The sequence below is a fragment of the Stegodyphus dumicola genome, chromosome 5 (genome assembly GCF_044657685.1).
Source record: "Stegodyphus dumicola isolate Sdum_Otavi_A_Nest chromosome 5, ASM4465768v1".
NCBI classification, from domain to species: domain Eukaryota; kingdom Metazoa; phylum Arthropoda; class Arachnida; order Araneae; family Eresidae; genus Stegodyphus; species Stegodyphus dumicola.
In genome coordinates, this window is record NC_140772.1 from 73,878,754 (window position 1) to 73,905,033 (window position 26,280).

Sequence of the window (26,280 nt, forward strand, 5' to 3'; positions counted from 1 at the left end):
GATAATACGGGAGTAACTTAAGAATGCGCTCTTTAACAAAACGCGTGTTGCTGTGCTGCTTAAAACAAAAATGAAAGTCAGGTTAGTTAGTTTATTTAGGCAAACAACACGAGGTCTACTTAAGAAGAGGAGTGTTTTTGTAGGAGGCTCTCTAAGGGAAACTGTCTCATGAATATTACACATGGGAAAAATTGCAGAAACTCCTATACAGCCAGCCCATTCATTGAAGTGTAGAACGGATCCGAAATAACAGTATTCAGCGTTTTTTTTTTTTTTTTTTTCTTCCCGTAAGCTATTGATGGACTCGGAAATGAAAATATTAGTTTTTGCTTTTGTTTATATTTACATGCCGTGTATCTAAATGACGTTCTTCTAGCAAATTGGCGCAAGATATCTTAACGCCACGTTGTCAAAAATACGTCTGATCTTAGTCGGAATTATGTGATTAGCCCTCGAAATCTGTACTTTTCCGTCCAATTAGCGTCAATGTAAAATTAAATTTTGCCCAGATTTAAAGCTTTGGATTAAAGGTCTTTTTCTTTTATTAATCTTACACAGGTTTACAGTAGGTAAAAAAAGTATTGGTAATTGTCTATAATTGAACAAAGGAAATGCTTGACAATTTTTGCTAGGCGTAAACGAGCATAGGAGGTAATAAACACACAAATCTAATGAAACTTTCAATTTAATTTGCGTTTTACACAAAATATACAACAAAAACGTTAAATTTGCATATCAAAAATAGTATTGGCTAAGTTTTAACTCCTATGCTATGTTGAGGTCACGTGTTTAGACTGATAAGAAACCTTACTAGTATAAAGTCTGCAGTGCTACTTCCAAAACTTTTAAAACGTTATTTTGCTGATACTGTGATAAAATGGCTTCGAAATCGAAGGAGTTGGATGTTAATAACATGATTATTCAGCTCAGAAATGAGGGTTTAACTTATCGTGCTATAGGAATACAATCGAACATAAGTTTATTTACTGTTAGAAGTGTTGTAAAAAAGTTCAAAGAGACAAGATCGACGAAAAATAAGATTAGAAGTGGACGGCATCGAATATTTTCTGCAAGAGAAAACTGGGCATTATTAAAGAGGTTAAGAAAAACTCTAAAATAATTGCACCCCAGTTAACCAAAGATATTGCTAATACCGCATAAAGCTTTTCATGTATATGTTACCGGCAAAGTATGAAATCCGGCATTCTATAGAATGCTTAGGCATTGTATATAATGCCTAAAGCTAGCGGGCGATGTATTAAACGATTCACATTTCATAAGCATTCTATAGAATGCCAAATGACAAACCGGCAAAGTATAAAATATATTTCCGATTCGTTTCGAAGAACCGAAACTACTTACCAGAAGTTAGTAAATGATGTAAAAGGCCAAAATGTCTACAGTCAAAAGTCTTTTATCCGGACTCGTCGGGACTTCGGCGATTCCGGATTATCGATTTTTCCGGATTATAGATCATCAGTTTAAATCTGGTAAGATGGCATGCAGAAATTATAAAATTAAAAATATGAAACCGTAATTTATAAAATAGTGAGCAATTATAATCTAAAGAGAATCAAAATTTACAAAAAAAAAAAAAAAAAAAAAAAAAAAAAAAAAAAAAAGGAGCTTAATATTTATTTGTTTACTTTATTAAACATTTCTTTCAACGCGCGCATGCATAAAGCGTACATTTCGCATAGCCGAAATTAGAAAATTGCCACCAGAAAACTATTTGATTTGTATTCGTGATATTTATAATGACAAGGAATTTGATTTAAATCATATCAAAGACGGAGTACATCGAGATAAAATACTACATTTAGTAAGGAATTATAAGCCGAATAAAATAAAAACATCTGCCCTGAAGATAACGATAGTGCTGACAGATCAACTTCCAGTTCATTGCGCGCCGCGACGTTCTCCCCCCCCCCCGCGCAGAGCAGCGTGAAATTGATAAACAGATTTCGGAACGGTTAGATAAACAAAGGATATGCCTTATTATCTATGTTTTGCAGCAATTCCACTTTTTGTTTGATGGACGTCGAAACATACTTTCGTTTTGTAGATCCTTTGCGAGCTCCAGCATCGGAAATTCTATTTGACATAATCGAAAGTTCAAGCTTACTTTTATAAAATTGCTCTTACAGTCTGCAAAAAATAATAAGCCGGATCCAATTCGAAGATTAAGGAGCAACGCAATCATTAACATTAACTGAAATGGATAATTAGATAATTTTAGCTTATACCGTCCGTTATACATTAAACGCGCACGCAAAAACGTATTCTGCGCTTGCGCACACCCATATGTGCAGTCGTAAAGGTCTTACGCACACGCATAAACGCCTATGCGCATGCGTCAACGCGGCGCATGCGCAGAAAGTTTTTAGCTTTGGAGTCCGGATTATAGATCATTCCGGATTATGAGTGTCCGAATTAACGACTTTTGACTGTACTAAGAACAAACCACGGGACTACTCGCCGCCGAATGGCTACGTTGTGAAGTTTGTGGAAAACAAAAGTACATTCATTTATCTTGTTAAATAAAGCGTCAGTACTATGCAGTATTGAGTTCCATACTTCATGTTATTTCCTTTACTTCATGAAAACTTATTTGAGTACTGGACACGGACAGCGTGACAGAATGTCGAAAAAACTTTCAACCGAATACAAAAATGTTACGCGTAATGATATTGAACTGTACAGCTATCTTCGTGAGCCCTGTCAGAAAAAACAAAAAGGTATTAAAAAGCAGACCTGGATCTAGCGGGGGGCAAGCCGGGTATCTTGCTCCGGGCGGCAACTTTTTTAGGCGGCAAATTCAAATATAACGCTGGATCGTATTTGGTATGTTGTTTGCTAAAACAGCTCTCTAATTTTAGTATAATGTTAATAGTTTTAAGGCCAAGTTTAAAAACCTCTTTTAAGAAGATTTATAATTAAATATTAAGAACCCTTTTAAAGGAACACGAGGCGTCTGGAATCCACAGAGGTGCATCATTAGGTGGAAAATTCGAGTACAACAAATGAAATCCTGCCAAGGCATCGATCACGACACTGAGCGACTCATTCACACAGAGAAAGAAAAGAGAGTGGAGAGAAATTCTATATAGTCATGGATGCGGTACTGTATCTTTCAACGAAGTGTCGTTCTTTTCTTGAGTCTGATGATATCCCAAGTAACCTGTTCACAAAGTGTCTTCGACCTAGCGAAGGAAACTTTCTGAATTTAATCTCTCCGCTTGCTAAACATAATTCAACTCTTAAGTACTAGTCAAAGCACCAAACAAAGGTAAAGGAATCATATTTATCAAAGATAATTCAAAAGGAAGTTATTAGCTTAAAGGCAAAACAGTATGAAGTACCATTTTAAACGATATTAAAGAAGCCCAAATACTGCCCAATAGTGCTCGATTGCACTCCATATGTGTCTCATACAGAAAAAAAATGAACCAGGTGATTCAATGCGTAAAAACGTGTGGTGATGCGTGTGAGATAAAGGAAAATTTAATTGATTTCATAGAAGTTGGGGGAAAGATAGGAGAATGTATTTCTCAATGCATTGTAGAAAATTAGTGTCTTAATTGACACTTGATGGTTTAGATATTGGACAATGTCGGCGTCAGTCTTACGACAACGGGTCTAATATGGCTGGCATTTCTAAAACAGTACAAGATAGGATTACAGAAATAAATAAGCTGAAAGAATTTGTGCCATGTTTGGATCACTCCTCGTACCTTGTCGGTGTGCATTCTGCTTCTTCGTGCCCGGAAGCAGTTAATCTGTTTGGAATTACTCGGAAAATACTTCGCTTTTTTGTCGGATGCACTACTCGATGGTATATTATGAAAAAATGTACAAAATACAACTTAAAAGGAAGACAGACAAGATGGTCGGCAAAATATGTGGCTGTGAAAGTCCTTGCAATGAATTTACCGGACATATTAAAATTTTTAAAAGAAATTAAAGATATTTCTCTTGATGCGGAATGAAAGCACGAGGTAGGACATCTGGTACATGCTGTGAAAAATTTTGAATTTACTATCAACCTGAAAATTTGAGCTAATATTTTTCCAGAATTCAATCGAGTAAATATAGAAATTCAAAACCTATTCCTCTTCCGCGTTCTGTGTAGTTAACGAAACTGAGGTTAACTGACCAAAACTGAGGAATTATAAAAAATGATAGAAAAATCCTACGGAGTATTGGATACAAGAGTCTAAAACAGTAGCCGAAAAAGTTGCAGTTGAGTCTATTCTAACGAAGAAAAAATTCCACAGCACAAAAAGCAATCTGATGGATGAACTGTTTGAGGACGAATCACGAACAGATCGAAGTTTCAGCAATTTATGCCGATTCCATGCACTTATTTGCAGAGCAAAAGGCTTACAGAGTAAAATTTTAATTTTCGTTAAATTCCGTGATATTTTAATAGCGTTAAGGCAGTTAAGAACTTAAAATTAGTTATGAAATAATTACTTATGAAATGTACTCTGAGTGATAGCCCAAATGCAGTATAATCTTTTCAGAATTTTTCCTTTCCACAATAGCCCATATTTTGTATGCAATGGCCCCATTAGTGGCTGAGCAAAAAAAAAAAAAGGCGCTGAGCACTAGTAGTTTGTTTCGAGGGTCAAGTATATGTGAATGTGCTGGCTATATGAGCATTTCCATGATTTTCCCTGTGTGTGTAATATATATAAGAGCTAGTTTCCCTTACATTTTTTTTTTTTTTTTTTCCACGGGACATTCCTCCTTTTCGCTGCAGTGCTTAATGGCGAAACACATTGTAAATAATCAGACAAATGTCCTCAGCAGTGGCCGAGTCATTGAGACCGTTGAATACTGGTAGTTCGACCTTGCTTTGGTTCAAACCCAAGCGAACGGGCTGGCTGTATGATTTGCTTTCGTGGATTTCCTCATGTATAACATGAATACGAGCCAGTTTCCTTTAAAAAGTTCCTTCACGAAAGCACCTCTCCTCTAAGCAGATAGCCTTCCTGTCTTTTCCATATTCATATAATCTAACCTAATGTAATTTAACCAGTATGCAATAACGGATTAGTGAGAAGCTTAGGAGATGTCCCTTCTCCCTAGAGCGAAAAAACGAATGGTTTCGAGGTCTGGAGGGTTAGAAGCACTTCAGGATTAGAGTTAGGATTAGGATTGAATCCGAAAGTAAGCTCACCAGAAAGGCGGTTCTCCTAGGCGGGGACGATTTTCTAATTATGTAACTTTGGTACGTAGTTTTCCTTAATAATAATAATAATAATAAAAAAAAAGGCACGTAAGGAATTTAGTATAAAATGGAGCTCAGGTTTTAACTCAAACCCTACCTATTTATGTATTTATTAAACAAATTTAAAACTTAAACAAATTTAAAAATTGTTAGAGAAACTTAAAAGATGATGGCGAGGGCGGCAATTTTAGCTTTTGCCCCACATCAGAAAAATCAAAGAGCCGGCGCTGTTAAAAAGGACATTGTTATGAAACACATGACTGTTTCTGAATTGAACTTCCGTTGTCAGGTAGATCTTACCGATTCCCAGTCTCAGCCAGATAGAAAATACAAATTTATTACGCTGTATTAAAATCACCTCAGTATATTCTTTTTTTTTACATATTTCGAAGAACAGTTTTTTTAATGGCACTATTTCATTAATTTTTCAAAATAACATTTGTATTTTAGAGGAATGAACGTCCTTAAAATAATAGCCTTATCATAACCTCTTTTTTTTTCATACTTTGCCTAAAGAGCATTTGTCACTCTATACAATGCCTAGGTAAAGTATGTAATAATTCTGTTATTTCATACTTTGCCTAAAATCATCCGGCATTATATACAATGCCTAGGCATTCTATAGAATGCCGGCGTTTCATACTTTGCCGGTAACATATAGACTATACGGAATGTCTGACATGGGGAAGCTATGGAAGGGCAACTAAAAGGAAACCTTTCATTTCAGAAATAAACAGGAGAAAGGGATTAGATTTTTCAAAATATCATTTTAATTTATCAGAAGAATTTTGGAACACTATTATTTTGTCCGACGAATCGAAGTTTAACATTTTCGAGAGTGATGGACGACAATATGAGTGGAGAAAGCCTAACACCGAAATGGGAAAACAACATTTAAGACTGTAAAACATGTTGGAGGGAGCGTCGTAGTTTGGAGCAGTATGGCAGCAAACGGAATAGCTAACCTATGCTTCACTGATGGTATTATGACAGCACGCACGGACATTGACATACTGCGCCATAACATGAAATTCAGTGTCCCAAAAACTTTGCATAGGAACATCATTTGTATTCCAACAGGACAATGACTCTAAGGATACAGTGAACCTCATCTAGCACTAGTTACTGTATAACGCTCCTCGCCAGTTAAAGACACCGTCTCAATAGCCTGACATAAATTCAATTGAAAATGTATGGCACAAATTGGACCTAGAAGGCAGGAAACAAAATTTCGTGTAAAGATGAACTTAAGCGTATACTCCTCCTGGGTTTTTCCCAACAGGACTTTTTCAACAACCAGGACTTTCGTCGTTTTTCTGTATGAGAAATGGATAGCAAACTCTTATAGATGAAAAAGGTATGAATACAAAGTATTAAATTTTGTTTCTGCATTTTGCTGTATGATCTTGCCAATACTTTCTTGATATGTAAATTTCCTTTTTTGTTGTATATTTTGTGTAAAAGGCATATTAAAACTACTAAAGTTTCATTAGATTTGTGTCTTTATTGTCTTCTGTGTTCAATGTGTCCAGCTAAAATTGTCAAGCTTTTCCTTGGTTGTCAAGCTTAGTTCATTTGATGTTTCCGCGAATTAACTAATGTTATTTAAACTTCGATATTCTGTTATATCGATATTTCCATGTAGAAAATTGTTAATATGGGAATGTAGTGTATTTAAATTGTAAACAAATGTACACATATTCAGACTGTCATACACACACACACACACACACACCCCCAGGGAAAAAAAAAAAAAAAAAAAAAAAAAGGTCTCTTACCTAACTGAAAATTCCAGTAAATCGTTGGGATTCGTGCGAATAGCAGCTTTCGCATAATCTTTTAAAATGAAAGGAAATTCTTCAGGAACCGTAATTTGATCATCTAAAAACAGATGCTCCATTATAGACTTAATATAATTAAACTTTGTATCACAAACTATTTACAAAATATCCACCAGCTAAATTTTAGTTTCTCGTTTAACCTCTTTTTAACTGATTAACTCGCGATTTCTCGCGCTTTCAGCTGTATGAAAATGCTCGTGCAGTATGTGTGTAATAACAAAAACTCCATTAATTTTGTGGTTTACTAGAACTAAACAATGCAGTTTGCATTTTTAAAAAATCATTTTCAAAATTTAGGAAAAGAAAATAGAAAACAAACTTAATAGCGGCAACAACAACAAAATTGAAGGATTTTTAGATTTTAAATTACATCCAATGGGGCGTTTTTTTAACATTTTGTGTGTTAATTTTATTTATTAAAAAGCATGCTCTTCGCACTTAAACCATAAAATTCAGTTCAAGAACAATATCGCAAAATAATTTTGAAGTAAGCAAATCTTTAGAATTTCCGACACACAGTCTCACGCACTGGATATAAAAATGCTTTTTCTATACAACGTTGCCATTGCTCGCTTTGAAATCCTTGAGTTTGTTAATCAAAAATTCGTTAAAATTTTACAAAATATGAAATCGGTAATAAAACAAATTTCAAATTTGGGCTTCGAGATGACCATATTCGCAGTAGAATTACGACGTTCAAAATTGGATGGCTCTAGGTACCGTTCTTCTATCACAACGCGAGAAACATGCATACATTTATGCAGATTCTTCCTTATTTAATTTCTTCAAATATAATACAGCGCGATAATATTTGGTGGCAACAGTTTGAAAAGTGAAACGGACATTCAGAGTGATTCCACGCAAAATCGCTGAACGAAAACAATAGTTCCTCAGGGACAAAGCACCTTTGGACTAATAATGAACAAACAAAAGGGATATTGAAGAATAAGGCCATGCGTGCTTCAGATAAGTATGAACAATAAAATGTTAAAGATAAGCGCCCAAAATGTGTTCAGAATTATCAATGTATATTTTTATGAAATGTGCATAAATTCGGTTAATATGATCTTTAAAAGTTTTTATTGGCGTAATCAAAGACCATGAGTCTGATTCTGTGCTTCTATCATAGATGTTTCAATCGATTCCATATTTACGTATCCGAAGACTGGAAAATATGCTGTCCGATTTGAGAAACGCAATTACGTCTGAAAACAATAGTGTTACGAATTTTGTATTTAGTTCGATATTTTTAATAGAATTATAATTAAAATCGTTTTGTTTCCTTCTGCAATGCAGCGCGTGACAGATTTTATAAGAAAGCTAAAAGTAAAAATACAAGAGCACGTACATTTAACATTGAATAAAAGTTTATCTCCGCAATTTATATTCAATTTGAATAAATGTAATTAACTGCTATGTTAGTTGTAACCGTAATTCTACACCTTTTGCTTTCCAGAATGTGCTAGAACTATCTGGTGCGGCCGATTTAAAAAGCTATAAAAAGCATGAGAGAGAACATCTCAGCCAAAATAACGACATTAGCTCAGAGAATTAAATCAGCTAAATCAAATATGCAGAAACTTTGTCTAGCTTTTCAAGCCATCTAGATTATTTTGAACTTTGCAGATCAAGATTAATTCGCAGTTTCTCTCAAGACAAGCATAGCCGAGCGGCAGAAATCCTCAAGCTGCAGATCCTTACATCGTGGGGCCACGTTTACTTCTCTTCTAAAGACTGCACTAGGTGCAAAAAGTACGTTCCATCTTACGGGATTCAACTCATCATTAAAGACACTCTATTTATAATATATTGGTAAAGGACGCACTTAGGCCGATTGCCTCTTAATTGTGTTATGATATAGATATCTCAGCCAAAGAATATGTATTGTATGAAGACGTTCTTTGTCTCAGCTCAGTAGTTGTTTATTAGCTGTTGTTGTTGATTGTAGCGAATTCGCGGTGAGATCGGGATTAGCTTTCTCTGCGCTTTGGATTGCGTTCGATTTAGCGTTTTAGTAGTTTAAAATATAGCTACTGATTATATTGCGTGATATTGTACGAAGATCTTCGAGGAAAAATCCAGCGTTTTGTTATGTTTCTTATGATAAGAATAAATTTTATTAACTTTTTATCGGATTTGGGCATTCAATCTATCACGGACACGTACGCACGCAACAATAGGTTTATAAGTTATGCTTATTCACTCTTTTTGTGCAATTGTGATCCTGTTTAGAAGCTTGTAGATTCCTTCGCTGTAGAAAAAACGGAGTGGTATTTTTCTATAAAGAAAGCTTTTAATTGATATCTTACAGCGTCTTCCTTTTCAGAGCTTTTTGAAGAGGCTGGAAGAGATGGAAATCTGAAGCTGGGAAGTTTTCCATATTCTTTTTTACTTCCTTGTACGAAGTAAAAAGGAAGTATTGTAATCGCGAAAAATTTCCATTTTGACCGCTATCGAATGCAATTTAACTATGTTTTTGCTTGACATCTGTACGTAAAGACAGAATAAAGGATTCGTTTCTCCCAAAAAATTATGAAACTGATTTAAAATGAATTCTGACGAGAATTTTTCTTGACGTCTGTATGTACGTATGTTATGTATATATCTCGCATAACTCAAAAACGAATAGCCTCAGAACGTTGAAATTTTGTATGTAGAACTGCTATATAACATGTAGATGTGCATCTCTTATTTTGGTTGCCAGTCGGCCGCACCAGAAGTATATAAATATATATATCCACTCTGTTACTCGGCTCTGTGGTCTCAGTTTTTTTATTCTTATATGTTTGTAAATTGTGTATTTTTTTGTTTTAAAAATGATTGAATTATATTGTTATTTTCTTCCGTTTAAGGTTTTTATGCCTTTATTAAATCTGCATGCAATATTTGTAGAATTAGCAACAATTTAAAAGTTGTTTAAGTGCGGCTAAGCCTAATTATTTTTACGATAGCGGCCATATTTGTTTACATTTGAAACTTAGCAAAATATTGGATTTGTTGCCAATATAGGGAAACTAAACTTCGCTACAACAAAGATAACGCTTTCTTTTAGTATTGCGAATTAAATCGTGTTTAATCCATTCTGGAATTTAATTCGAGGAAATAAGTGTTGAAGATTTACGTTGTAATTTTTAATATAGATATTTTCAGTTTTATGTACTTTTGCATTGTCGCGAAGTGAGAACTGAATTGAATGAGAAATACTGAATCATCTGTGAAAAAACTGTTATTTTTTTAATTATTATTATTATTTTATTGTTGTTGTTGTTTGTTTAATTTCTTTTATCCGTCGTTTTAGATTTATTATAGTATTTGAATAGAACATGTGGCAACGATTAGATGATTCTTCAGATGTTATAGATTTTGTACATTGAGTTATAAAATGAAATGAGGAACTGGTAATGGCGCGATGAACCAGTATTTAGCTTTGTTTCAAGTAGTTATAAAATGAATGAAATGAACGCTATTAAGATAACCTAGCGCTAGAATGTCTCTATGATAAACAAAGTAAACAAATGTAGTGAATTTTAAAGAGTGCCTTTATTCTATTGTGGTTTATGCGCAATCGACGAAGTAGATTTAATTCAATCCAATAAGTTTAAATGAAATGCAGGAAAGATGCGTATAATTTCATATTCCGTACAAGGAAGTGTACACATGACTTTTTTTTTTTTTTTTTTGGGAAATACGCCTTTTGAACAGTGTATTGCATTATTCATTAAAAAGGACATTTTTAATGAATCTTTCCACTGTAATTCTAGTAATCAGAAGCAATGGCCTCTGTTAATGAATAGAGCTTTAGGGATGAGTTATGCAATTTCCTTTCCATGTGCTTGTTTTCAGCTCTATTTTTATTGCACAAGATCCACCTGTTATAGCACTATTTAAAAATATTATTTTCATGGCATCGAGCCGAGAAACGACCTTCGCTCAATGCCATGAAGGCAACGAGACATTAGACGTCTCATTAGACGTTGTTCCAGCCTATTCTTTTCCATCAAATAATGCACCATCCATATATCGAGCTTCGAAATGAAACAAGTTTCTATATATGATGAAATGCAAAACGAATTGCCTAGCTTACGTTTCTTGGTGATCTTTCCTGTGATCTTTTTTTTTTTCATTAAAGCATGTATGATGCGTAATATTTGTCGGACGGCTGCCAAAAGCAGGCTTTATCACCAAAGTTTAAAATCAACGTTTCAAAATTTTCCAAGACAATTTTTTACAACGACTAATTTTTGTCTTCAGAATTGGCAAGCAGTCTCTAAATGTTGTCAAACCTGGCGACGTTTTGGCCTGTTCCCTGTATAAAACTAATTTATACTGTAGTTGAATAACTGTAATCAGTGTTTAAGTTGCGCCCGAGCCCATCTCCAGTACTTCTTAATTTTTAAGATAAATTACAATTCTAGCCGGAGCGCATCGGAGCCTTAAATAAGATGAGCTTCGGTACTTCTTTTTATAAAACTGAACCAAAATTTCAAAGAAAAAAAAATTAGAATTTGTAACGTTTTAGTTAACGATAAGCATACTTTGCAATACTCTATTTCCCTAGAAATACGAACTCATGAGACGTTCAAGTAAAGTCCCCTCACTAACATGCGGAAACCTTACCCTTTTAAGAAGGGCAATAAATTTGGGGCAGTTTGTTTAGGAACGCGTAAATTTCTCCCCATGCCATCTTATCTAGTGTATTGTTATCGATGCTTACAGTTAGTTATCCTCGCGGGAAGGGAAATTTGAATTCTTAAATGTGCGTTAAATGACAGCGAGTACAATAAGAGTGAAATGCTGAGATAAACTGCTCAAGCACGTCCTATACTACCCATAGTATCCACTAATGTAACCAAATATTGGGGGGTTTCAGGATTCATTTTACCCCTGACACACATCCGCTTGATGACAAGTATAATTGACTAGTATATATGAGCAGAGAGCCGCGATCAAAGAGAACGTTCTCTCTCACCAAGATTCCCTTCATTTTTAGGAAGTTAGTCCTTTCTTACCTCCATGATTTTTTGTTTCCACTCACTCATACCCTTACACCTTCATTCTCTTTCCCCCTGTTTTTTAGAGTATCTGAATTTTCATCAGTTATACTTTAAGTATATTTAAATTTGTGATGATAAAAAAAAAAAAAAAAAAAAAAAAAAACTTTTTTCACCCTACGATCAGAGCTTAAATTCGGCCGGAGCCCGGTGCTTCTTAGTTTTTGTAATAAATCATAATTCTAGTCGGAGCGCACCGGAGCCCTAAATAAGAAGACTGCGGCCCTTCTTTTATGTAATTGAATAACAATTTCAGTAGAAATTTATTTCGAATATTTTATTTTTAGCAATAAAATTATATTAAAAATCGTTTATTAAATTTTAATTTATTTCTTTATATTTAATTTAATTTTAATTATTTAATTAATTTAATCTTTAATTATTTCAATAAATAATAATTATTTAATGATCTAATGATTAACAATTAAATTATAATTAATTATATAAAATTATTGATTAAATAACAATTAATAAACATTAATTAAATAGCTATTAATTAATTTGATAATAATTAACTATTTAATTTTAAAATTATTAATAAGTTTATAATTAATAATAGTCATTTTATATATTTATTTACTCTTGTTCCTCGTTGCTGACGGTCTTCCATAAGGCTCCGGCACTTCTAATCTTTGAAATTAAGCCCTGACTGTCATAGATCCCAATGCGTAATTTATCTGTATACGCCTTCTAGAAATTTCGAGAAAGAAAAGTGCTAGAGATTTCCTGGCGGTCTGGGAAAACTATGCAAGCGCGGTGAGAGCATCAGTTCTCGTTTTTATTTCAAAGTTGACTTCGGGATATTTATTGAGAGATCGTGCGAGCTTAGCTGTTTGGATGCGTTTTGCATTGTATTGTGTTTAATGTTATTAGGAAATTGAGGTGGTAACTAGTCATTTTGCACTGTTATAATAGAAGAGCTGTACGAGTAGTTTTGTGGAAAGTTCCAGAACTGTAAAGTATTTACTTTGTGAAAATAAATTTTAATCAAGCTGTAATCGGTTCTGTGTACATTTTAATCCATTACGAACGTATACGCAAGCAACAATATGCTTTCTATGATCAAATAAACGTAATCGAACTCTTACTTTTTTCTCATCTAAAAATAATATGGTTCAAGTATAATTTTGAATTCTTGGTTCTCATTAATTCCTCATTAGAAGATGTTCGTTTTTTAAAACCACTCATCATGTAATCTCCCGTTTTACTGGGCCGATTGACGAAATTCAGCTTGCGTTTTTCATGTCTCGAAAGCGCGACTTAGGATATATATTAAATCTGTATATAGCATTGTTCTAATATAGGTATTTTGACACAAAATCGGAATTTCTTAAATGATCTGCCAATTTTTTTCCATATTTCAATTCTACGACTCAAATTACGCCAAAGTGCCAAGTTTTGTAAAAATTGCGCCAGTAGTTTTTAAAAAATCAGCCCTCAAAATTGTTTGCTCCTCAATGTTAATTGAGTTTGGTATATATTTATAAATATCTCTTATTTTATTAAATTTATTTGATTCTTCCTTTCACATTTCGAAACTTAGGTTCATTCCAAATAACATTCGCACATTTTTTGTGATTTATTTTTAAAATTTGTATTTTTAAATAATTTTTATAAATTTTTTGGAAAAAATTTTGAATTAGAACCTGTAAAATTTTTACCATCATCTTAAAGTAGATGTATTTCTAAGCATACCTGCAAAAAAAACTAGAATTTTTTATTAAAAATTTCCGAAGATATACGTGAATTTATATATTGGCGCGTTTTGAAGTTTGGCATATTTGTTGAAAGCGATAATAACATCAAATGCGGCGCTTTGCACTTTGTTAAAATTATTTGAAAGTAGGAACGATGTGACTTTTTTTCGGCTCATGCACAATGTAAAAAGGTAGAAAAGATGTGACATTTTTTTCGGCTCATGCACAATGTAAAAAGGTAGAAAAGATGTGACATTTTTTCCGCTCCTGCACAATGGAAGGAAAAAGGAAATAGGTTGCCGTATATTAAGAAGTTCGTCAAGTGAATTATTCTTGGTGCAAAATTTAAAAAAATGAGTCAAGTTAAATTTTTGAATTTCTCTGTAAATTTTGCATCAAATTTTACAAAATGTATATTTAGGCATAATTTGGGTCGTAGAATCGAAATATGGGAAAAAATGTTATTTCAGAGAAAGGCCCATTTTGTGTCAAAATATTTGTTAGAGCAATACTATATATAAATCTAAAATATACATCAAAAGTCTCGCTTTCGAGACATGAAAAACGCAATTTGACTTTTGTCAATCGGCCCAGTTGAACAGAAAATGAAAAACTGTCCTCTTTTTTTTTTTTTTTTTTTTTCCTCCCCGCAGTGTACGTATCTGTTCATGGTAAATCGCATAGCCAGCACCATTGCTGCGCTGCGGTAATGTTCAGTATGTAAAAATCGGATGTAGAGTTTTTCAGTTATAAAAAAAAAAAAGATCGGCAGATTTTACTCTTTTATCTTATTTGGAAAAATACAGATCATTTTTAGAAAAATCAATTTGAAAATTAAAGTATTATCTCTTTTAGACTTATTTGAGACACTTAAGTTTCTGTCGTATTGTTTGGTAGTTTTCACAGAATTTCATATGAAAATGTGACAAATCTTCACTGTAATTCTGTACATTTTATAACGCTATTACAAATATTTCACTCAGAAAGGTTCCACATTTTTCGGTAAAATCATTTATCTTATATATATATTTGATTTTAGATCATTTTCAATTATTTGGGTTGCCAGTGGAATTCAGAACTGTATCTGATATGGATGTTTGGCGTATAGGAAACTTTTTTGCTTTGTAAAACTTTGTCATCTTTGCAAAAAAATTAGCTGACTTCAGACTGCTTTGATCAGTGAAAAAATATTCGAATTTAAGAAAAAAAATTCGACATTTATGACTTGATTAATTTCTAAGATTTAAAAAACTTCTTAAATAGTAAAGGAAAACCACTAATTTCTCAAAAATTGGGAGGAGTGAAGAAAGCGAGAAGAAAGTGTACTAGATTTCGTGCATGATTTTTGTCTTTTCAAATTAAATCCTTAGTATCTTGAGAAATATATCCTTAACTTTTAGGGAAATTTGTTTGATTTCAAGACATTTAGGGAGCACCATTCTTGTTCTCCAGTGAATTTTTGTTGCACAACATCAGAACCTTCAAGAACAAATCACATTTTTCAGCTTTCATGAAAGTTTATTAATAATTATAATATGCCTTAAAGGTTTAAGGACTTCGTATGTTATGAAAAGCTTGAAATATGTAGTACAGTAAAAGTCTTTAATCCGGACTCATCGAGACTTTGGCGATTCAGGATTATAGATCATTAGTTTAAATCTGGTAAGATGGCATGTAGAAATTATAAAATTAAAAATATGAAACCATAATTTATGAAATAAAGAGCAATTATGATCTAAAGGGTATCAAAATTTACAAAAAAGAAAGCTTAATATTTATTTGTTTACTTTATTAAACATTTCTTTCAACGCTCGCATGCGTAAAGCATACATTATGCATAGTCGAAATTAGAAAATTGCAACCAGAAAACTATTTGATTTGTATTCGTGATATTTATAATGATGAGGAATTTGATTTAAATCATATCAAAGACGGAGTACATCGAGATGAAATACTACATTTAATAAGGAATTATAAGCCGAATAAAATAAAAACATCTGTCCTGAAGACAAGGACAGTGCTGACAGATCAACTTCCAGTTCATCGCGGGCCGCGACGATTCCACCCCCCCCCCCGCGCAGAGCAGCGTGAAATTGATAAACAGATTTCGGAATGGTTAGAGAAACAAAGGAGCCTTTATCCATTTTTTGCAGCAATTCCACTTTTTGTTTGATTTACATCGAAACATGCTTTCCCTTTGTAGATCCTTCGGCAGCTCCAGCATCGGAAATTCTATTTGACATAATCGAAAGTTCAAGCTTACTTTTATAAAATTGCTGTAACAGTCTACAAAAAATAATAAGCCAGATCCAATTCGAAGATTAAGGAACAACGCAATCATTAACATTAACTGAAATGGATAATTAGATAATTTTAGCTTAGCTTATACCGTCCGTTATACATTAAACGCGCATGCGTAAACGTATTATGCGCAAGCGTACACGCACATGAGCATTCGTAAAGGTATTACGTGCATGAGTAAATGCATATGCGCATTCGTAAAAATATTACGCGCATGCGTTATGCGATGACATTTAGAAATTTTAGAAATTTCGTAGCTTTGAGGTCCGGATTATGGGTGTTCGGATTAACGACTTTTGACTGTAATGTTTTCTGCTTTTCATTGCAGTTAGTAATTTTTAGTTACTGAACTGGTACTTCCGACATTGTGTTATTTTATGCGAACTTGAAGATTTAGCATCCATTTAGATTTATTGCATTATTTGGTAAATTTCTTGTTCTTTTCTTTTTTTCCAAAAGTAGGTGTGCATATTCCTCTTGTGCAAACTATTATAGCGAATCAGCCAATTTTCTCATATATGCTCTATTTCACATAGCAAAATAGTTTTATAATATTTAGAAGTAATTAGAAGTAGAACCGAATGATTTAATGATACTTAGAATATAAACTAGAATTCTGAAGAATTGCGGGGAACAGAAGAGGATTTCAAATCATCAAAAAATAATCTAATCTTGTACGTGGATATGTACATTTTATATATTCAATAGAGTTATAAATAGATATTTTCAAATAACATATAACTTTTATAAAGAAAAATAATAAATAACCATTATCTGTATTTTCTGTATTGAAATCATTTAGAATTTATTAATTACTTTGTCAGAGGGATAGCATTAGTTCTTACGTCACAATATATTGCCCTGATTCAGCTTTGTCTTCATGTAGAACTGAAAATTTTACTAGGCCACAGTGTGATGATAATGGAGTTTTACTTCTTCCTGTCATTCAAATATAACAGTATCTTCTGATTTCAAGTGGGGCAAATTAGTTAGCACATGCCTATCTTTACAGTGGGCTTTACTTCAATCACATAATGTGACAGAGCATTAGAAAGGCAAATTCTGTAGTAGCATGCTGAGGGGGAAGAAAAATACAGATTTTACTTTACCTTAAATTATAATGTACTATTTTCGGTCTGATAACTTGAGCATTTGATTAAGAAACCAGAGTTCCCAGGTTTGACTTTTGCCGAAGAATTCGGCATTTCAAACAGTGAACGATGTTGTCTCAACAGATGGTAGATAACATCTGTAATTTAAAAACAAATTTATTTGAAACTGATTCGATCAGTTTCAGTAACCTAGAATTTCGAAAGTAATTTCGTTTAATGTATTAATTTGCACTTTTACGAAGTGTAAGTACGTTGAGTACGCGTTTCACCTTTTTTTAAAAAAATAAACCTATTGACATTTATTTCCCCACTAAACGTGAAGTGCAATCTCCTATATTTAAAATAATATATTTTGTTTTACTTACCTCATGGCCACTATGTACTATTGTCTTCTCATTTCGAGTTACGCACAGAAAATATGTGATGTCATTTTATTGCTTTCTATTTGGCATCTCTGCCGTATGATTATACTTTTCAAAAAATAGTCTAAACATGTTCTTATACATAAATATATAAGAAAGTATACCTTGATTTAATAAAAATTATAAGGAAGAGAGTGAGCAGAGTAGGCATTGAAAATAAAAGGAAAAGCAACTTTGCTGTTCTTCTCTTTTCTTAAGAAAAGAGGGAAAGATAATAAATAAAGAAGAGAAGAGCAATAGAGAAAATAAAGGAAGTGGGAAAGGAAAGAAATGAAAGAAACCTTTGCTTTCTCTCCTCTCCAGAAAAAGAAAAGAGAATGAAGAAGTGAATTGGAATAGGGGAGAGGGATGAAATCTTGTATCCTTTATGCAATTGGGAAAAATCATATTTCCTCCTCCATTAGTATAACTCCATCTGCCGTTTTTTCATCAAACTCTTTGTAACTAGGCTGTAGAAAATATTAAGTAACAAGAAAGAATTAGTAGTTCATCTGGCGAATTTCTGATTCAAGTAAGCTTTCTGATAAGCAACAGAATGATTGCAGTAAGTGAACTATTACATAAATTTGATTTCAGTGATTTTAAGTTCCTCCGCCCCTGCAAATGTAAAAGTTCTATTTTGCTTTTTATCTTGAAAGTTCATTCCCCCCCCCCCATTGACTATAATGCAAATACCTCGTTTCTCCCTGTTCTAAAGGAATCTTTTCTTGTTTGCCATAATAATTTTTTTATTGTCTATGTAGAATTTGCAAAATACGGTCAAAAGCATGTCGTGAAAAAATGTATTACTGCTGCACATTAGTGCTATAAAATGAATTGAGAAAGGAATATGAGGTTCTGATTTTTGCTTTGATCTAATATATGCAGTTACCTGGATTTGTGAAAAGAAATGGCAAAAGGTCTATAGAAGTACTCAAAAGGTATTGATGAGCGGATTCTTTCTTTTTTTAAAGGAGGGGTCAAAGCAATTATATATGCATTAAAACAACTGCATAAAATTGTTTAAGCTATTGAATTTAAGTAGTTATTTGAAAAACTAAATGTATTACTAAAACAATTATTAATAAATTTTTATGTTAAATACATTCACAGCACAGAGTGGGCAAATATGAATGTCTACAAAAAGTGAACATGTTTGTAAAAGTCATTTTAGAAATTCAGTGAGTAATGGTGATTGAAAAATGTTTATGGAATTAACCAGTTTTTTTTTTTTTTTTTTTTGAGTTAACTGTTTTGTTTTTTATGTGTTTGCTCATCCCATAGTGTACTTTTACTCAAGAATTTAATTATTTAAAAAGGTGTTAGCATTAAAATATTTTTCTGTTTCTATTATGAATTGTTATTCAACAAAAGAGTTATTACTTTTATGGGAAATGATATTTTATTAAAAAATGGTAATCAGGTTATCATTCCGGTCTGAAAAATAAAATTTTATCATTAATTTGTAACTCTTTCATCTAGAATATTATATGCAATTTTTCTTGTGATTTGTACATAAGTATAGGATGTTTTGAAGGCAGGTATATAACTTTCTATGACAACGTGACATAAATTGCAATGAGTAATTTTGATTACTTTGCAAATATTAAGCAGTATTTAAATAATATGCAGTTCTATGTCTTACATTCTACATCATCTTTGGCCAATGTTTAAGGTAGTGTTAGCTATAATTCAGTGTTAGTGAAAACAAGATTAATGGGACTGAATATTGTGCATGGATAAATAAATCCATATTCATTTATTTTGAATGCACATTCCATTGTATATCCCTGAAAAGTCCATTGTATTCCATCATAGCTTTCATAAATACACAGTGGAACCGTCAATTGTATGTTCATGAAAGGTATAATTTCTGTGCTGATGGTTTATTTGTTTGAAAAGAAATCATGAGATATGGCTGCACCGAGCTCCATATCTATGAGAGAGATTGTATAATTGTGCAGAGGTATATTGGTGAAGTTTTCAGTATTCAAGTGAGGCTGTTTAGCGTCATCCATAGGTAACAAACAATGCTTAACCTCACTGAGCTGCTCTGGAATAGCCATCAGATTTCAATTTATTTGTGTATGCCTAGGATGTTCTGGATTGGCAAATTTCTGCACATCTGCTTCCATCTTGGTTGTAAGAGTATATGTAGGATATCCCTCTATTAAAAATGATGGTAGATCCCTTATGTTTAATTAATGAGTATGAAAAAATTTTGTGAAATGTATATTTTCTGGCAAAAGAAATCACACACCCTATTGAATAATTATAGCTTTGAAAATGGGGATGATGTAAAATTTTTTGTATGGTCTTATTTTAGCAGTAATACAGTCAAAAGTCGTTAATTCAGACACCCATAATACGGACCTCAAAGCTACAAAATTTCTGCACATACGTCGCCTTGACGCATGCGCATAGGCGTTTACGCATGCGCATAAGACCTTTACGGCTGTGCATATGCGTGTGCGCAAGCGCATGATACGTTTACACATGCGCGTTTAATGTATAACGGACGTATAAGCTAAGCTAAAATTATCTAATTATCTATTTCAGTTAATGTTGCAGATTGCGTTGTTCCTTAATCTTCGAATTGGATTCAGCTTATTATTTTTTGCAGACTGTTAGAGCAATTTTATAAAAGTAAGCTTGAACTTTCGATTATGTCAAATAGAATTTCCGATGCTGGAGCTCCCAAAGGATCCACAAAGTGAAAGTATGTTTCGATGTCCATCGAACAAAAAGTGGAATTGCTGCAAAAAAAATGGATAAAGGCACGAAGAAAGTGACAGAGAGGTTAGTGAAAATGAAAACATTACGATTGACAAGTTAGTCGGTATTCTCGGCACAGCAATTACAGGACTTGAACAGCGGAACTTTGTAACTGAATAAGAAATTATATCTGTTTATATAGAATTAGAGAGAAAGTATTAGCACATAAAACAAAGCAACTAAAACAACTTACATTGAAAGAAATGTTTAATGAAGTTAACACATAAATTGTTACGAAGAACACAGAAAATATATAAATCAAATATATTCAAAACAGTTCGTTCACTTGCGGGCCTGCCTCTACCCGAGGCTGGGTGCATTATGAATAAAGACAAAAAATTCTTAATAAGTCATTCTTTATTTCCATCAAAACAGTATCGCTCTTCCGAGATCAGCTTTCATCCGTCTACAAGCAAAACATTCGAAAAAACTCAGCACGCAGGCTGACGTCACGAACAGCAGCGCCTCGCGCCGGTTATTACTTCAGTTAATTTCACAACATAAATATTAATCTTTTTTTTTTTTTTTTTTTTTTTTTTTTTTTGTTTTTGTTTTTTGTGTGTGTGTCTGTGTGTGTGTGTGTGTGTGTAAATTTTGATACCTTTAGATAATAATTCTTCTTTATTTCATATATTATGGTTTCATATTTTTAATTTTATAACTTCTGCATGCCATCTTACCAGATTTAAACTGATGATCGATAATCCGGAATCGCCGGAGTCCCGACGAGTCCGGATTAACGACTTTTGACTGTAAAATATTCTAGTATTATTCAACTTTTAAACAAGATAATATGCTTTTGCACAATTTCTATGTGCTCTATTGTTTTTTAACAAACCTGTCATTTTTGATGAATATCCTTTATTATTCTTTAGTTTGAAACACGAATATATATTATCAAAGATTTAATGCATTTCATTACAAACTCAGTGCTGCGTAATTATGACATGTGCATAGCTTTAATCCTTATTTCAAGTTATTCATTGTTCTCATAAACCATCTTTTGAAACATTCAGTATTATTGCCAAAACATGTGGCTACATTTTACTGACCTATAATCTTTAGATATTTATTGGATTTTAGTTTCAAGCACTTTTATTCTTTAACGTGACTAAATTATAACTGAGTACATGTATGTATTTGAAAATCTTAAATTTTTTCTTATACTTGTGATATAAATGTACTATACTATTCATGACTGTAATCGTATAAGTGTGTCGTAGTAACTTCTTCCTTTATTTTCTTTCAATAGAGCTGACACACAGGAGTCCTACATTTGCTAAAATAAATGATGAAGCTGAAGCAACTTTAAGGACTTTACTGTAAGTTATTTAAAAAAAAAGGAGAGAGAGGAAATAAATATACATTTAAATCTTAAATGCATTTAACTGAAAGTATTATATAATTTTCAGAGCTTGTTTTAAAAACAAAATTCAAGTTATTTGTATTTCCTTGTATGAAGTAAAGGGAGTATTGAAATCACAAAAAAAAATATCAGACATCCGTAATTGAATCTATCTGAACAACTTTCTTGCGCGACATCTGTACGTATGGACAGAACGAATTTTTTCGGAAATGGATTTAAAATAGATTTAAAAGGGATTTTTTCATGACGTCTGTACATACGTACGTGTGTATGTATGTATCTCTCATAACTCAAAAACAATGAACCGTAAAACGCTGAAATTTTGTATATGGGACTTCCATAAGATTTAGTTGTGAACCCTCCCTTTTTTCTTGCAGTTGTAAAGTATAGACTATAATACTAAAAATATAGACCTCCTTAACCTGGCCTTTATTTTCACAGTCGTTGATCGTAGATATATACAGTGGTGTGCAAAACTTAAGCAACAATATAAATTTTATTCAGATAGCCATGAAATTGCAGAAAAGAGGTTCTTGCAATGAGTACAATGAACACGCAATTCAGTAGAAAGTTCATACGTATGCAAATGTCAGGAACAAAACGTCACAGGCGACGTGAGCGTACGCAAAACACGTGCGGTCGGCAGGCTCAACTCAAGTCTACAATAAAAGGAAGGACGTAGACGCAATCAAACACATTCACTGCAAGTGCAGGTGAGTTCTTTCTTGAAATATGGCTAGAAGAATCGTGAATATGGCTATGATGGAAAAGCTGGAGGAGGGGCATAGTGTGACCAGTGTAGCTGAAGAGTTCGGGATGAACAAAAGTGTCGTTTTGCATGCTTGGAAAACCTTCCAAACCATAAGTACAGCTAAAGGTTGGTGGTGGCCATCCCAGGAAAACAACTGCAGTGGATGACCAATATATTTTCCTGCAGGTAAAAAGAGTGCAAAACCAGTCTGCAAGCGCCATAGCTCAACAACTGTATAGAGCAACGAGGTGACAAGTGTCATGGTTTATTGTATCTAGACGCCTTCACAAAGGTAGCCTATTCGCCCGCCATCCTGTATGCTACATCCCTTTGAACGTTGGCCATCGACGAAATCGTTTAGAATAGTGCAAGGAGCACGAAAATTGTGCATCTCATCAATGGAGTAGTGTCCTCTTTATGGATGAGTGCCACAAACGATTCTCAACGCCATCTGATTTGGAGAGAGGTTGGTTTCATTCCACGTTCCCAGGATGGTTTCATTCCAGTAACATCACAGAAAGAGACCGTTATGGTGGTCCTGGAGATTTCATCTGGGGAGGCATTATGCTGAACGGGCGCACAGAGCTCCCTATTTATGACAGAGTTTCTGTAACCGGAGATCGCTATTGTCAGGAGGTGATCCTTCCCCATACACGTCTATTCTGTGGTGCCATTGGAGCAGACCGATTTTATGGATGACAATGCACAGCTACACAGGACTCCTGCTGTTCAGAAGCTACCGAAAAGTGAAGATATCACTCAAAAGGATTCGCCAGCGTACTTCCCTGATTTAAATCCAATAGAACATGTGTGGGATGCTTTGGGGAGATGGCTTGCGGCAAGATTACATTCTCCGGGAACACCGAACAACGGAAACAGATGGTGATTGAGGAATGGGCACTCTTACCTCAAGATCTGTTGGACAGTCTGGTGCTGAGTATGGAGAGGCAGTGCCAAGCAACCATTGCAGTAATGGTAGGGCATATCCCATGCTAAGGAATATCTGCTTGTTGTTCTTCCTCTTGTACAGACAGTCATATGTAACAATACTATGAGTTTAATAAAGCCTTTTTTTTTTTGTTTGATTCCATACTGTTTGCATTGTATTCATTTTTGTGCACCCATGGTTTCGTCATCGTTTAAATACAAGACTCCTGTCTCACATTTCTGAATTTCATGTCACTCGGAAGATTTCTCGTGGACTTATGGCAAAAAGAACACCTGTTGCTTAAGTTTTACACACCAGTGTATTTCCAAGTACAGAAGAGTTTAAAATGAAGAAAGTAATCATGTTTTGGCAAATTCAAATAAAAAAAAATAGTTTCGACAAATAGTGAAATCTAACTTTTAATGCTGTCTCCCGGTTCCTGTACTTATATTTGCCAAAGTTTTATATTCGTTATGAAAAAATAAAATTATAAGAAGTTTGGCTCCTGTACGATAAAAATTGACCAAGGTATTTAATTTAAAAATTTAGAATTTTTTATGTCATTTTCAATTTGCCTTGTGGAATCGGTTTAACTAAGTTCGAATAATTCAAGGAAATAAGTTTAAATGAAGTGCAGCAAAAAACGTGTATAATTTAATAGGCTGTACAAGAACATCATGTGGTCCATATCAGATTTTTTAATAAAAAAATGGCATCTTCTATTACTTTGAAGAAGCAGCTCAACTTTTTATCATTTTGTTGAATAGCTACTTTACTGTAGGAAAACATGCAGCAGCTATCTACCATAGAAAGGATGTCTTTTCATTGAGTGGGAAATTGACTTTTTTCGCATGTAACAGAAAAAGGACAAAAACTCAAGCTGCCAGTTTGTTTCATGGAAAGCGAATCCAACATAAACTATCAATGGTAATTTTTTAATGTTACGTTAAACTAGAAATGGAAATGAAAAAAACTCTTTCAAGCATATAATAGTACATCTTAACATTAATTTCATGTTATTTTCTGACATAAATAAAGCCCGTGACTGTAATATAATGAAGGAAAACTCATTTTAGATAGATTTTTTATTCATGGAGTGTATTTTGTTGTAAGGAATAAAAATAGTTAAAGAAGTGTAAAAAGTGACAATGATAGACAAGTATATTTATTGAACTGATTCATGTTAAGCTAACCTGATAAAGTGAATACTGAATATTGTACGCAGTCCGAAATTCAAACATTTAATATCCGAACAACTTTTTGTTATACCCGAACAACTTCACCAGCAACCTTTTTTTTTTAAAAAAAAATTATTTATTATATATATATATTTTAAAACTTTTTCATAATAAGACATGCAGAGAGTCCTGATTCTCAGTTTTACTTTGGCACCGATGGTGACCTGTCGAATCATTATTACTTTTTGCTTTCATCCCCACATGATTATCAACGCAGTGTACCTTGAGAAATGATTCACACAGCGATGTCTTAATAATCTTTTTTATTTTTAATATTAGTAATTGAATACCAAAGAAACAATCCTTTTTTATTTTTAATATTATTAATTGAATACCAAAGAGCATGGTAACTTTTTATGTTGACATTATGTTTCGCGATAATTGCAGAGTTCAGCTAACTCCACCGCGAACTGTTGAATGTGTCGACAAGGAAAAATTTAACAGATATTTCTTTCCAGATACAAAAAGTAGATTTTTTAAATGGCATTCATAGGCCAAAAGATTATGTGTAGTAGTGTTTGAATTGAGAATAATCGATTTGGTATTAAGTCCAAGAGTGGTGGCAGAGCTGGTCTGGCCGTACGGGCGGCATAATTTAGGGGAAGCAACATTTTTAGAATTTAGAGAAACACCAAGCAGGAAAATGAAAGGAAGGTAAAATTTTTAGAATTTAGGGAAGATATTGGGACGCAAAATTTTTAGAATTTAGGGAGGATCAGAGCTAGCTCTGGGTAAGCCTTAAATATATGTGGGAATTGATTAGGGACTAGATTATACTTTAAGCATGTGCAGAATATAATGATAAGTATAATAAATGACTAAACTAATATAATTCAAGCTTAACTACTTTAGCGTGCGATAGAAGCAAGACAAAATTTGGCGAAATATTTTTAGTGGTCAATTTCATGATACGTCGTCGCCAGTAGTGGACTCTAAAGTTTTGTAATGATAGATGCTGAGCTGAATCACACTAAACTCAAAAATCCGCGAAGTACGTGGATGACACTGTAATTTTAACAAATTCTCTCAACCCACAGCAAACAATTGATAAGCTGCGGCAACATGTAAAAATAATAGAATATTGGTATAAAATCTGGAAGATCAAACTGAATCCTGCCAAATGCTGCATAGTACTTTACAGACGCTACAAAAAATTCTTCCCCGTGGATATTGATATTCAAATTAACAATACTCCTATCCTGACGGCAAATTCATACAAATGTCTAGGAGTTCACATTGATAGCCAACTCAAATTTCAAGAGCATATTAATTACGTCACAAATAAAGCCAATGCTGCATTTATGGCGATTTATGCGTTAATAGGACGTAATTCCAAACTGAACTTAAGAATGAAATGTATGCTTTATTTGACCCTAATACATCCTATCTTACTGTATGTCGTTCCGGCATAGGCAGCTGCAAGTAAAACAAGTCGAAGAAAAATCAGTATCCTGCAAAATAAAGTTTTGCGCGCTATTACTAATGCTCCATGGTTCGTGAGAAACACAATTATATACGAAGATTTAAAAATCCCGGTGATCCAGTATCAAATCCTTATCACTGCACATAATTTTTTCAATAGC

General features: G+C 33.4%; 1 protein-coding gene across 1 annotated transcript in view; it reads left to right on the forward strand.

The window, feature by feature from the left end:
• The window catches only part of LOC118195351 (phosphoserine aminotransferase), an 80,100-nt gene that overhangs the window by 26,169 nt on the left and 27,651 nt on the right, over positions 1-26,280 (forward strand). Inside the window, exon 3 of the mRNA XM_085816775.1 lies at positions 21,667-21,736. Coding sequence (XP_085672901.1) covers positions 21,667-21,736 — 70 coding nt within the window. The remainder of the gene's footprint in view (positions 1-21,666; positions 21,737-26,280) is intronic.